This window comes from Vigna umbellata, chromosome 7 (assembly GCF_029865625.1).
Source record: "Vigna umbellata cultivar VRB3 chromosome 7, Vumbellata_1.0, whole genome shotgun sequence".
NCBI classification, from domain to species: Eukaryota; Viridiplantae; Streptophyta; class Magnoliopsida; order Fabales; family Fabaceae; genus Vigna; species Vigna umbellata.
Window position 1 is genome coordinate 48,032,490 of NC_142171.1, and position 15,879 is coordinate 48,048,368.

General features: G+C 33.3%; 1 protein-coding gene and 1 long non-coding RNA gene across 2 annotated transcripts; one reads left to right on the forward strand and one right to left on the reverse strand.

Annotated features, from left to right (window-relative positions):
- The first annotated feature begins 5,193 nt into the window (after nucleotides 1-5,193).
- Nucleotides 5,194-14,950, forward strand: LOC148196467 (uncharacterized). Its single transcript, XR_015781069.1, has 2 exons — nucleotides 5,194-5,513; nucleotides 14,718-14,950. It is a non-coding gene; the product is annotated as an uncharacterized LOC148196467 (long non-coding RNA).
- On the reverse strand, nucleotides 5,945-8,056 carry LOC124825345 (RING-H2 finger protein ATL46-like). The gene is made up of 2 exons (XM_088095554.1): nucleotides 6,168-8,056; nucleotides 5,945-6,043 (listed from the first exon to the last, which is right to left on the reverse strand). The coding sequence occupies exons 1-2, from the start codon at nucleotides 7,300-7,302 to the stop codon at nucleotides 5,982-5,984; spliced, it is 1,197 nt and encodes a 398-aa protein (XP_087951680.1). The 5' UTR covers nucleotides 7,303-8,056; the 3' UTR covers nucleotides 5,945-5,981.
- Nucleotides 14,951-15,879: the final 929 nt, after the last annotated feature.

Here is a 15,879-nt window from a genome sequence, read left to right on the forward strand (position 1 = left end):
CATATACTAATGATTATTTTCAATAAATTAATTATTTTAAATGATATAAAAATATTAATTAGAATAATGGACATTAGCAGTAGTGAGCTGCCAAATAATTTCTGAACAATATCATTGAAAATTATCAGTATGCACACACTTCACACCCACCAATTCTTTAAGATTTCATCCCTCTTTAAAGTTATTATCAACCTTTTTAGAAAAAAATCCGAAGTTCTTGATCATAAAACATGTCTTCTCTACGATTTTTTGTTATCTAATACAACATCGTAATCACTGGATTAACTACCACCTTTGTTTTCTTTGCCTCAAACAGAAAAACATTAGTTGTTATCCATCATACTGAATCAAGTTGAAAGAGACAAACGTGTTAATTGATACCTGATATAATATCTCTTAATAAATAACAAGTACATAGTGCATAGTTGGTATGTTTCTATATGAGATCCATCCAACCACCGATACTAAACTATCTTTTCTTTTTCCTTTTTATTTTTTGTTCTCATTTCAAGTCTACTTTTTATATTCTAGTTTTAAATAAGATAAAACTATTTTAGAATATAAATAAATCATATCAGAAAATATGCATTTTTTGTGCTCCCAAAATTGGCAATGGTTTGGTAGGGTATGATTTGTGAGCAGATGATATAACAGATGTACACCATTATCATGGGACAGCAATGAAAGGGTAGAGAACCTTCCCTTTTCCCCCAGGCCCCAGCATTAAGCTCTGCACTATTTCTTACCCTTTATTTAACCTTTGGAAGTTGACCCAAAACAATTAAAAAAAGTAGTTTAATAGTCGTTTTCATCTTTATTTTTTTTATTGAAATTATTTAATGTGGTATCTTAATTTTTCTTTTCTTGATGTACTCTTGTTTTTCTTAAAAGAATTAATATGATTTTCGTTAAATTGGTTGTATAAATAACAACACATTTTATAAGTTTAGTTCCATTCTTATTATTTATACGGTTACATTATCACTTTCATTAACACCAATTCAGTAAAAAAGCTATATTAAAATGAAAAATAATTGAGAAATTGTATTGAATAATTCTGACAAAACTTATAATAAAAGATGCTATTAAACCTTAAAAAGACAAGCAAAATATCAAAATTTAATTGCATAAAGTGTGATTCATAAATTAATACTAGTTGGTTTTGGTGGAAAACACAACTTTTTATATACATATGTTAGGAGTTTAGAAATCTAAATATAAGTTTAAAATTTTGCATTAACTAAAAATAAAATAAAAAAGTTCAACGATATAGTAAAAACATCTCAAATATATTATTTAAGAGATATTGGGATAAAAGTAGTATTATAGAAGAGAATTTAGGTGTGTGTTGAATGAGCAAATATAATAACAAACAGGTCATAAGAGAGAGTTAGAAAAGGAAGTTTTCATTTCTAACAGAACCTAACCTCAACGAAAAATCTACAAAACCGGTTTAAATTAGTATATACTTATACATCTAAAGTAAACCTAAGCCTTTTTAGTAGTTCAATTTTAGTGCTACATACTACTCACACAATAAATTAATAAGTAATTAACATAGTTGGTGTAAACTTTAAGATATATAATTACTATGTTTAATTATACATGTAACATCCCAATTTACAGTAATCACCATATAATAGAATTAATTACATTTAACAGTAAAACAATGTAGTCTTTACACTAAAATTAGAGTTCATAAACCAAAAGGCTTTAATTACAGAAATTCATACATTAATTCAGATCTAATAGAAGTTCGGGACGAACGGTTTTACAAAGACAAATAACCGAACGTTCAAAAACTACCAAGATAACATCTAAATTAAACGAACTCTCTAGGGCTCGGCTTTGACTTCCACGTCTACTAGGTTTTCTTCTTCGATAACGTCTTCTAGCAATGCCTCTCCTTCTGCTCACATCCACACGGATGATCATTGCAATGACAGGACGGACGTACAAGTACGAGACAACACAAGGAAAAACGAAGGGTAAGCTTATGTAATTTAATTCATACATCAACATTTAAATCGAACATTTCAAACACACAAGAATATTTCAACATATGTAATCATTCAAAAACTATCACTAGACAGACCGTCCGGACTGTATGAATCTGTGTAGCTACAGGCGTTCTTGCACCCGAGTGATGTAGTAACTGGGATACACTCAACAGCTGTCACTCGAGGTTAGCCCTATCCAAAGTACCCCTAAGGACTAGGACCTCCTGCCGTTCCCACACATGACCTACCCCCCTCTACGTGAGGACGAGTACTCACGGAACATCAGGATGAACTGCCAGCATTAGCATAACCACAGTCATACTTTACCAAATCCAATATTCAACAGATGAGACGTTCCTCCCTGGAACGCTCGTTCAAATTCCATAATCGTAAAATCATCCCATATATTGTTCACCCTTTAAAATCTTGTACATTATTATCATTTTCATCTTTAGTTCCAAAGACATAAAATAACGAGCGTTCAGCCCTCTGAAGAGCGAGGACGAACGATAAGAATGACACCAATGATTTTCCCGTTCAGAACAGAATAAGATTAGGATAAATACTTGTAGAATTTACGAAAATGAACTAACTGAACTAAGAAATCTGTGACGGACGTTACTTTCTACGCGGGTCAGTTAAATGAACTAACTCGTTTGGGTTTTCTCTGGTACTTAAAGAAAATTTCATTATGGAGACCTTAGACCGGATCCAATGTAAGGAGAAGGGCCAAGAATATTAAGAACTATCTTTGGAGTAATTCACATATGGAAATCCAATGCCAGTAAATGACCGAACTCGAGAAAAGAAATATTATTATAGTTGAACGAACGTTATTTTATCAAGGGTAATTATACAATAGTACGAGCGCTTGGTATAAGACCGAGCACTACTTAGGACGGACGCTAGGTATAGGACCGAGCGCTATTTATTACGAACGCTAGGTGTAAGACCAAGCGTTACTTATTACGAACGCTAGGTATAAGACCGAGCGTTACTTATTACGAACGCTAGGTATAAGACCGAGCGCTACTTATTCTAAAGTACGAGGGTATAAAGATATTATTATTTTATTTCAAATACTCGGATACCACTAGTCTGAGCCGAACGCTCAAACATAGCATTTCACAGAAGGACGCTCGTTCTCGACCAGAGTTCTTTCCGAATGAAAGAATTTCATTTTAAACCGTTTACTAGAAAACCGAACGGTAGAGGACCGTTCGATGACGAGCGTACATTATCATAGTAAGAATATCAGATTCAGATTTTTCATCTATTTTGCAACTCACATTTTATCATATCAATTCATATCTTATAACTTCATATCAGATATCAATTTACATACTTTACAGAATTTCACATTAACAACTCATACTTCAAAATGATAACTCATATTCACATTTATACCTCTCAGGCATCATCATACATGTCAATCAGCATGCATCATATTCATTTAATCAACTTAGACGAACGTTCAAACAAAATACAGCATACGAATTAAATCAAATAAGCTTCCCTTACCCGGATTCGTGACTGAAACGTTCTATATGCAAGGTTTTGGTTCGTCCGCTTACAGCTTTTTATCCACACGATCACTTAACAATTCCAACTTAATCTAAACACATGAAAATCGAAATACTTAGACTATACCCTTGCATGCAGCCAAAACTTGGTTTTGCATGAAACCTAAGAACGAACAGCTAAGGGAAGAAACTTACCAGCTTCAGATTCTGAAACTGTTCGGTCCAAATTGAAGCTCACGACTCAGGGAACGATCCTACGGTTTCTAAATGTTGATTGGAGAAAAGAGTAGTGAGTTACAGTAGAGAGAAGATGGAAGCTTTCTAGAGAGAAGGATGAGAAAATGAAAAGTCAGGTTTCAGGAGGAAGAAGGGTGCATGCAGAGAGTGGGAAGAAGTGTTTCAGAAAAATCATTTTTCTTTCCCAGGCAAAACGAACACGCCCTCTCATACGGACACCTGTCTTCCACTACTGATTTTCGAACGTTCCATTCTTGACACCTGGCGTCAGTGTGCAGAGTTTGGAAGTGCGTTTTAAATGGTCTGAGCAGGGTTTTAATGCATTAATTTTTGATTTGACAGGTGGATTACAGTGTTCATTTTCCAACGTCTTACAATACATTTCATTATCCGATTACTATTATTTTCTTATAAATTGTACTGTTTTCGAGCATTATGCAAGCAAGTTTTTAATTTTCCCACACTTTACTACTATAATTACTTTCCTGCATATTTTACTAATATATATATATTATTAGTTTTTTTTTTCAATTTTAACATTATATATTAATAATAAAATGACATATCTGTAAAAGTCAATGATATTGAATAATTTAAAAAATTAAATAAATTACAAATTTATTTTAATTTTACACAATGACAAATTTATTGGACAAACTAGTTTATATTTATTGGATAAACTGGTCTTGTTAGGCAAAAGTTTATGATTGTAATTTTTTTTGTTATTTTTATGTGTTTTAGATTTTAAATTTTATTTAAGGCGTTCTCTTGAATTTATATAAAAGAAACTCTGATATAAACACTTTATGATCATATTTGTTGTGTCTTAGAGTATGCTAATTCTTATAAAATATTAATATTTTTATCAAGAATCTTCACTTGATTTATTTACTAGATTATGACGTCTGTATTTTTCTTTAATTATTTTTGTTGTGTTTTTTAAAAGTTTAAATTATATTGTAAAATATGTTTGAAACATTAAATAAATTTATTAAAATTTGATTAAAAAATTAAATCTACGTATTTTTAAAATTTGAAAATTAAATTAGATTAAAATTTCGAACAGGAGTAATTATAATTTTTAATGAAAGTTACTAATAGAAACATATTTAACAGTATTAATCACACAACACATTTTGCTTATTGTTATTTCTAAAATTCATGAAAGAAAATGGTTAAAACAGCTAAAATTTTCGTTTTTCTTAGTTTTCATCCAAATCCTAGAAATTCGCAAACAAATAAAGAACATCTTTTTGATTGAAACCTAGCACTGAGTGAGTCAGCACACAACCCCACCACCCACCACCCACCACCCAAGAGTCCACAATCCTGATCTGAAAATCTGGTGCACCCCACATTTCAGTTTCCCCCATTTGGTTTCATGTGCTATGCCAAACCATCCAAAAAGGATAACATCCACACACAAGAATGACCCAACACAACAAGGAATAGAATCCTCCCTTTGTAACTTTCACTTCTTTTTAACCCAAAACCCAAAAAGCATGCCTCTAGAGAAAACCACAGCATCCAAAAAGCAACCCCATTTTGACTTCACTTTCATCTCCCCCCTCCTTCTAAGAAACTGCTAATCAAAAATCACTTTTCACACTTTAACAAATAATCACATCACATGGCATTAGGGTCCCACTTTCAAATACTATCTCACTTTACTCTTTTCCCTTACAGGCTCTTCTAGCTTGTACCTTTTCATGAACTCTCTGGGCAAAACAGGTGATTGCTTCTGGTTATATTGGTAAGATGTTATTACAAACAAAGATGTTTTCTTTCTTACATTTGAGTTTAATTTCTATGTATTACACTGTCATGCAATGACGTTGTCAGAATGACTTTTAAAGGGATTATAGGAAAAGCTGATATATATATATATTATATGATGATTGTGACTGGATAATAATATAAAAACTTTGTACTGTGTAACATTCACTATTTACTCTAAGTTTTTGTGTCCTTATAGGGAATAATGTAAATTTAGTTTTCGCCCCTCCTAAAAGTTAGTGTGAGGATACTGTAGAAACGTGATGCCAAAAACAAGTGCTGTGTGATGAAATGAGCGTAAAGTAAAGAAAAATGTTTGAGAATACATGTGATATAAAGAAAGAAAAAGAGTTCTACTAAGTATATATGTATCATAGGATGAATATGAATACATAACACAACGCATGATAGAATTAAGAGTTATAGTCTTTCCGCATACTCAAGATTAATTGTTGCTCAAAGAACATTGGCTGATTATGTTTATGGCACAATTTACAAGTTCTGTCACTACAAATATAAAAAAAGTAAAATCAAAGTGTGAGAGGAAGCAGAAGCTCAACAAAAGGATTCCTTAGTGAACATATGAATTAGTTAAAGTACAAAATGCAAACTAGCTTCATGTATCAGATACCTCTGGCTTTATTCATCCATGGCAAAGTTGCAGAGAGAGTAGAATTATGGAAGTGAGCATGAGATGAACCTGACAACTTATCTTTCCTAGACCATTGCCAGATCTTGGAAACAGAAAAGCTTTCACCTTTCCTTGCAAGGTTGATTTTCTTACCCTCAATATCCCCATCAATGAAAGAACTTCCATTTGGAGCTGTTCTTCCCTTCAGTTGTCTCATGCTGCCACTGCCTCCATCACCTCTAGGAGGGCCTAGAGCCACTCTCAGATCTGAATCAGCCACCACATACTGAAAAGACCCCATTGAATAGCATCTCCTAACATCCAAATTTCCACTACTGCTCTCACATTCACCTCTCTCCACTCCATCTCCATTGTTTGTGCTTCTGAATTTTCCAAGCCTAACAGAAAACACCCTTTTCCCATTCACTATGTGGCTTTCTACAGTTTTGTGAAAAGAAGCAACCCCAACCCCACCTCCACCACTGCCTGACACCTCATCTTCCTCAAGTTGACTTTCAAAGTCAAAAGCTGAGTTCTCAAAGGCAAAGCCTGGTGAATACAGAGTCCCTCTACAGAGAGGGCAAGTTGAATTGGACAACAACCATGTATCTATGCATTCAATGTGAAAAGCATGATTACACATGGGTAACAGTCTCAATTTGTCTTGTTCCAAGAACTCACAGAGGCAAACAGCACAATCAAATGGCTCTTTCAGGCCTATAATCTCTTTGTAAAAGAAGACGGGAAGAGCATCTATGAAAGCCTGATCCAGGCCTGAATCATGAAGATGGAAGAGCTGTTGTAACTGTCTCTGGTAAGCATCTGATTCGGACATGTCAGGGTACCTATTTGATTGGGAAATTGATGAATTAGAAGACCTATGCTTTATGAGAAATCTAACAAGCAAGTGAAGGAGACCTAAGATGAAAAACACCACAGCTAAAATGACTATGATGAAAAGAATTGCAGGGCTTATTTTGTTCCCGGATGAAGAAGCTGGGGATGGAGCTGATTGTTTCTGGTAGTTGGAAACATAAGGCAGCGAGGGTAAAGAAGAAGAAGAATATGGAGAAAGAATAGGGGGGTTGGTGATAGCACCATTGCTGAGAAGGATTTGAGAGTGAACCCTATACATTTTGAGAATAGGATATCTAAAATTCAAATTAGGCCTTGTTTAAAGTTTGAGGTTGGAATGTGTGCGTGAGAGAGAGAAAGAGTGGCACTACTACCACCCATGTGGTGGTTTTGAAGAAACTTTTTATCTTTGCTTGTTTTGGGATTAAACCCAACTCATACATTGAGGAAAACAAGCAATGATAGGCAAAACAAAGCATTTAAGGAAACATGCCTGAGAAAATGTCAACCTTGCAGTAGCAGTTGACCAACCATATGGTTGTTGAAAATTTGAAATGTTAGCAGACACCTGACATGGGTTTCTCTTCTGAGGCAAAAAGAAACCCTAATGGTGATGATGAAGAGAGCATCTAATTGTGCTGCTCCAAATCTAATGCCAATAGTGGCCATGTGAAAACGAAGTCACTTCCAAAACCCAAGGTTTTTGGGTCCCCTACAACTGCAGACTATAGTACAGATCATAGGCCTCACCTGACTAAAAAAAGGCAAAATGTTAGGCAAAATTGTCATTTTGTCGTTTGACAAGTTGACGCTGTTGTGTTGCTTCATATTCATGTCCCACATAGTTTTCTTAGCAGTAGATTGCCCCTGAAATATTATTGGTCAAAAACTTGTTATCATCCAAAAGATTGCATAAAGCCTCAGATGAAGTTGATCCATTCGGCCCAAATGTTCAAAGTTTGCTAGTGTTCGAAGTAGTGCATAAAGCCTCAGATGAAGTTCACCTATCTGAACTTCCATATGTTTTTTCTTGTACTCCCATAAATTTTTATATTCTAAACAATCTAATTCAAAATGTAAATTTTATATGAAAGTATATTTTTTATTTTATATATCAAAATATAAACTTTTGTATCATGAAATACAAATTTATATTTTAGATTATATAATTGTATAATTAAAATGTATCTATTTTATTTCAAAATGTATAATTCAAAATATATTTATATTTTATTCAAAATAAATATATTTTGAATTATACAGAATATAAAATTTATGAAGGTGTGGATGAAAATTATAGAAGTGGAAGAAGAAGTGGCCTGAAGTTGATCCATTCAGCCCAAATGTTCAAAGCTCACTACTGTTAGAAGTATTGGGCTATTGCTCATGGGTGATTCATACTTATAGTCCTCCAAAGTATTCCTATATACACCCTCTTTTCATTTTTAATTTTCTTTGGTGAATACTCCTACTTTTTTTGACAAATAATTCTCATATCTTCATTATATATGAGTGTTTACAATATGTTAAGATATGGAATAAAAAAATCACACCTCAAAATTAGGACTTTTAGAAATTCCAATTTTAGGAATTATTCAAATATGATTGTTGGATAAAATATATTTGTAAAAATATTTTTATAAATTTTGTGGGAATAAAATAATAATGTGTTATTTTTATTAAATTTTTTAAGCCTTAAATGAAAGATTTTTTATGTGATATTTTATTTTGATTGGGAAAAGTTAACTTATTTTTTAGCAAAGGTACAAGACACAGAATTACATCACAAATCACAAAACAAAAAATAATGAAATATGTAATTTTATTTTATCATAAAAGTTATTTATTGACCATAAAATCCCATTATGAATTCATAAAATACATTAATATTAACATTACCAAAGGACAAAAAAAACTGGTTGATATCGTAAGTGTTGCTAATTTCTAACATATTTTTGTTTTTAGGAAATGTGGTTTGTGGATAACTACCCTCTACCTATTGGTATAGTTTTATAGGTATATTATCAGATAATACTTTTATTATTAATGGATAAAAACCTAGAATATTTTTTTTCTCTATCTTTATTTTTAAATATGATATTTATTCAAAGCAATTTCATAATACTCAAAAAATAATTCAATCCAATCATATTTCATAATATTTAAATATAAAGGCCTTTAATTTCACGTTTCTTCTCCAACTTTATTAAAAATGTTCATTTTGGCCATCTATACACCTCTGACACATCAAATAAGATTTTTTTTTCTGAATTTTAAAAAAGAAAACCTACACCTCCAAGCCTCGCTTTCACTTCCATTATCATATATTTCCCTTTTGCTTCCTTCATTTTCCCCTTCTGCTTCCTTCCTTTCTCCTCCCTTGCACTTTCTCCTTCATCGAGCTTTTTTTCTCTTCTTTTGGTTTTGCGGCGGCATAATGTGGTGGTGTGGTGGTCTTCCTTGGTGGTGATAGTGTGGTGGATCTCCTCTTGTGTTTTTCTTTGTGCTACTAAAGGCTGGTCTCCCTCTTCATTTACTCATTCATTCGTATGTTTTTTATTCATCCCAATACATCAGGATGGATTGAAATGTATGAATTGTATTGAAATGTATGCATATGGATGGATTTAAATGTATAAATTGAATTGTTGAGTTCGTGATCGAAGATAATTCATGATTGAGATTAAGAACAGAGAAAAATTGCAGTTGGGAGTTTCAAACAGATAAAAAGATAAGCGCATTTGGGGATTTCAAAGACCGAAGAAGTGAAAGTGCAAAATGCAAAGTGCAAAATTAGTCTTTTTTTAACACCAAAGTGGATTCCATTGAAGGTCCAAGGTGCGTTTTTGTGGAATGTGTGTTTATATTTGCTTTTTGGAAGTGTTGTCGTGTTGTGGTGTATTGGTTATTTGTTTATGGAATCGATTCATAGTGGTGGTCCCCTCCCCTATGAAGTTAGATGTTATTTTCGTTGTGATCCCCATTATGTCTGTTGTTGTTTTGCTTTAGTGCCATTTGAAAATGATATTCAAAGTTTGGGTTTTATAGAATGTGTCAATGAGAATTGTAAAGTTAACACCTGAGGACATTGTACTCCTTGAATGGTGGTGAAATTAAGAGGAACAACAAATTCATTTAGGTTAAGAAAGTTGAAATATAATTGGCCATTAATATGAAATAAGATGTATTTTAAGGGGTGATTACAATTAGTTGGTTAGTTGTTAGCTATAAGGAGCAATTTTCATATCTTGCAAAACATTTTAAGAAGAGTAATAGATTGTTCGAGTCATAACAAGATCATCTTCAAGATGACTAAGTTATAAAGAGTAATGTAATTGTAAATTATTTACTTTTATATAAAGTTATTTTATAAGAGAAAGTGGAGTGGATATTTCTGTTAAGACCTCGACAAGTGTACCGAATCGTATCAAGTAATAATAATTGGTAAGACCAAGTATCGTTTTTCAAGAGACTCACGACACTAAACAATCATGTAATTACTTAACTAATTAAGATTTTGAAGAACAATTTTAGGGTTTTGAATGCAAAAACAAGAAAGTAAATATTTTTTGATCAATTGAAGAAAAACACAAAGATGAATGAATGATATTGAAAATATGAGATGAATATGTTGTTGGGGTTTAGATTTCACCTAGTTTACTCTCATGCATATATGAATTCATCTTCTTCATTAATGTTAATATCAATTTCTAAATTATTTAAAACCCGATGTCTCGGCGAAGAAAGCCTATCCTTAATTACTAGATCACAATGTCTTGTATCCCTAGTAATTAATTCTGCATTACGATTAGAAGCTTAAGATAACCAAGCGTTCTATCCCTATGTCTAGGCAATAGTTACCTTAGGACAAATTCCCCAGATCTAGGTTTTCCCGTATGTGTCCATATCACAAAAACCAATAATTATGTCATGAATAAGTTAAACATAACAACCATATAGCAAAGAAGAATAACCCTAACAATTAATGAAAGAAGCAAATATCAATTAAAACCAATTCAAATACATGAGAGTTCACAAGGTTATCATCCCCAATAACAAATTGAATTTAGTTCCCCCTTGTCATGGAGAAACTAGATGAACAATGGAATGAGAATGAAAGATAAACCCTAAACACCGAAGAGGAGAGCTTTCGCATCCATTTATGCCTCCAAAGAGTTGGCAAAATCTTAATTTTTATTAATTCTGTCAAAAGATACTCCCTCTAGGACGTCCAAGTCCTTATATACAGTTGAATTGGATCATGGGCCAACGTCGCCAACGCTCAGCGCCCCAACTTAGGGCGCCCAGGTGAGCTTGCGAGAGGAGTGGCGCTCAACGCCTTAGGAAGGGCGTCCAAGCGTGAAACGTTACTAGAAGACTGGCGCTCAGCCTCTCTAAAAGGGCACTCAAGCGTGAATGTAAGACTCTTGTGATGAGGGCCCTAGAAAAAGGCGCCCAAACGTCCTGCGACCTTCAGCAGCCTTCTCTTCTAGTGCTCTTTTTGTCCTTTTTGAGTTCCAACTTCTTGATAAATTAACTCCTCTTCCAATTCATCCTAGTTTCCTACAAAATCAAGGGAATTTAGTGATAAAATCTTCAAGTATAATCTCAACTCTCTTATTCACCAAAATAAGCTAAAAACAAGCGAACAAACAAGTTTCTAAGTCAAAAATGGTTCATTTATTACCAAAATTTAATCCCAATTAACGGTGAAATCAACAGTTATCAATTTCATATTCAATGTAGGTATTTAAAACTCTTTAATCAAATGAATGCTTGTTTTATAACCTAGAGAGGCTTTGATATACTTAGTCATGTGGCTTTTATGTACTTGGCTTGGAGGTGTTAAGCATTTAGTGCTAAACTCAACAGAGATTATTGCATAGTTGGAATAGGATCCATGTACTTTTGTTTGAATAGACTTTGTGTATTTTGATATATAGTCTGGAGTAAGTTTATGTACTTGTTATAAGTTAGAAGTGACCCTAATAGTATTCATTACTTTACCTTGTGTTGCTTAAATTTAGAAAACTAAATGTAGTCTTATTTGGCTAAACAAACATAAATTGTATAGTTGTAATATGCCAAAACTATATATTTTCTCCCCCATTTAGGCATAACAAAGTGAATATGGCAAGTTGATCTCACTTGGTCATTTTGATATATGACAAGGATTTTTATATAGACATATATTAGTTGAAATGATTAACTCTAATATCGAAGTGGTCTTTTGTAAGACCCTTGAAACTTGTTGTAATTAAGATACTAGATATTTTTAAAATATAAAAAAATAATTTTATGTATAAATGCTACAGTAAAATGCTACAGTAAAATACGTATAGTGCTACAGTAAAATATGTACAGTGCTACAGTAAAAATACCTCGTGAATCATGTGTTTCTACAATACTGCTATAGAAAAAATGTAGTACAAGCTACAGTACCGCTACAGTGAATAGTAGTACAGCTACAGTACTGCTACAGTAATTGTAGTACAGCTACAGTACTGCTACAGTAACCCCTAACTTCAACTATAAATAGGAGTGAGAAATGAAGTTTTAAGGGAGGAGAGTGAAATTGAGTAAGACTTTTGTCAAAAATAAAGAGATATTAGGAATAGAATCTGAGTTGTAGAGAAGGTAGTGAGAGCTTCTGAAGAAGTGCTCTTCATTCAGAAAGGAGGGAGAATCAGGTAAGGGGAGCTAACCTTGAGCATTTCGTTTTGTATTATCTTGAGTCTTGAATATGCAATATTTTGCTTTTGTCTGATTTTAAATTTTGAATATGAAGTATTTTGTTTCTGCATGACCTTGAAATTTGAATGAGAACATGCTTTTGTGTTTAGATCCAAGTGTGATAGTTGTAAAATGTGATGTTGATTACGTTATGTCATTTGTATATTATTAGTTGTTTATTTTGTAATTTTGAATGGATTAGAAGTTGTCTAACCGGCTCTGCCATATTCAACTTCTTGTTTCCCCAAAGCTTTTGTTGTTTCTTATATCTTTATTTTTGGAAGGACGAGAAGTTGTCTAACCGGCTCTGCCAGATTCAACTTCTTGTTTCCCCATACCTTTTATTTCTTATTTATATTGTATTTTTGGAAGGATGAGAAGTTGTCTAACCGGCTCTGCCAGATTCAACTTCTTGTTTCCCCAGAAATTTTATTGTTTTATCTATTTTTTATTGCATCTTTCTGGAAGAATGAGAAGTTGTCTAACCGGCTCTGCCAGATTCAACTTCTTGTTTCCCCTGAATTTTTATATTAATATTATTTTGATGGTAAGGGGAGCTAATTATTTTTGTATGAATTTATTTTATAAAAATATATGCATATGAATGATGAACTGGTATGCTCTTGTGAAACTATTTTATGACTTTTATTATATTGGGTGTTATAACTGAAACTGTGAAATTGTACATGTTGTGATGTGATGAATTTAATCTGTTTTGAATGAGTTTGTTGGCTGAAATTGATCTTGTTGGAAGGTCTGGAGTAAGGGTTCTGTAATAGCTTGTATGTGGGTATTAAATAGATGTACAGATATTGTTTGAGGTTGCTGTGAGAGGAAGTGAAAATATTAAAATTTGGCATTTCAGATTTAGAGCATAAGAGAACAGGGTAGATAATTTAAATAAATCAATTGTTAATTATTGAGGGCCCTTATTTGTTGGTAGGATATAGGAACCTTAAAAACCTGAGTTGGCACATCCCTGATCATAGAGCAGCCCTGGCCTGGTCCAGTCAGTTGTGACTAGTCATATGTGCTGGCGTCGAAGGCGAGTTTGATGCGTTCAGACATCTGGGTCCTCTCCGGTGACCAATTGGGGTAAAGAAAGATCTCTACTAGGATGAAAATAAAATAAAACAAGTTGATTGTAGATGCATAAAGTTATCATGGTAAAAACTTCATATATATTTCATTTATCGTTACATTGAGTCCAGACTTTAATATGTAGTTCCTAGGATATGTTGATGTATTTTGGCTGATTTATGATCTTTGATTGGTGAAAATATGTTGAGTAATACTCGTTATGGGCAAAATGAGTTTATAATATGAAGTATGATATCTGGTAATATGTTTAATTTATTGACACCAAAACGGGTTATTGTGAATTTATGATTAAAGAATGAACATGATTGAGTTAGGTGGATAAGAGGGTATGAATTGTTGATTTTATGAAATGTTGGAGTGAATATAAGAAATCATTACTTATGAAATGATGTTTACTACTGGGAGTAGTATGTTCGAATTATACCATGAGAGCTTGATATGAGCGAAGTAACACCCGAGGTTTATGAAAGCAGGCAGAAAGTGGTCTGACCATAAGGCTTTGACATAAACATATGATTCGTAAGTTTTATAGAAGCAGGCAGAGAGAGGTCTGACCATAAGGCTTCAGAAAGTAAGACATAGTATACAGGTAAGGCTTAAGGAAGCAGGCAGAGAGCGGTCTGACCATAAGGCTTCGTGAGTAAGCATGGTATACTTGTAAGGTTTATGAAAATGAGAAAGAGGATTTTGAAGAAGTTAAAAAAAATGGATTAATGACATCGGGATAATGGTATTTATAAATTGCGGAAATACATGATTGAAACATTTATATTATAAGTAAGTTTAATGATTGTATGATATGGTTGGCTTACCCTTATTTGTTTGTGCTATGATCATATAACTCATGTTATATGTGAGCAGATAATGTTGCAGATGCGGTTGAAAAAGCTTAGAGATGATGAGAGAGATGCGGGGAAAACCTTTCAGGGAGTTTTGTAAAAAAAAAAATAAATAAATTTGCATTGGAAAAATATGTTGTGTAAGACTTATAAGTTTAATTTCAAATTTATGTTAAGTGGTGAAGACTATAATGTTTAAAGTTTGTAAGTTTGGAATTGTACTTTAAAAGAATTGAAATAAAGTTTGATTGTTTATATCAGATATCAAATTAATTTAGTCTTTACTATCAGTAATACCCTTTTATTATATTTGGGTGTTACATCTTTCACCACAGGGGTAAGTTTGACAATAATAGGTCACTGAAATACGAGTGTGCTGAAACCATTACTTTGGTAATTGACGAAGACAGATGGAGCTACTTTGAAATTTTGTCCATTCTGAAGGAAATGGGTTATGTGAATGTTAAAGAGTTGTGGTATTTAGTGGGTGGTGGTTCTGTGTTAGAAGGAAGGATGAAATTGTTATCTGATGACAAAGGTGCATGTCATCTGGTCAACATTGCCATATTGAATGGTCAAGCTCACTTGTATGTTGTAACACATGGTGTCAAACCTTTGGATAATTAATATGTTGGAATATTTTGGTGAATCCGAAGTTGGTGTGGATGGTGAATCATAAGTTGAGAGAGGGTGAGGATGATGTTGTTGTTTTGGGGGAAGGTGAGGATGTTGTTGGTGTGGAGGGGGAGGGTGAGGGAGAGGATGATGTTTCTGTTTTGGGGGAGGGTGAGGATGGTGTCGGTGTGGAGGGGGAAGGTGAGGATGAAGGAAAGGATGAAATTGTTGTTTTAAGGGAGGGTGAGGATGATATTGGTGAGAAGGGAGAAGATGAGGGTGAGGATGATGTTGGTTTGAAGGGGAATGGTGAGGGACATGATGAGTATGATGTTAGTAGTTGGAATGGGTCCCAAGAGGATCTGTTGAATGGATGATCTTATGGATGTTAGTGCCATGGAGATGAAGTGAAAGATGATTTATCTGAGTGAGTAGACCAAGTGGGTGGACTAAGTGGGTCTTCTACTCCATTTTAGCATGTACAGGACATGGGTTTATATGAAAGTGAAACGTGAATCAGAAACTTTAGGCAGTGTTGTATTAAGTGATTCATTAGATTATGATAGAGA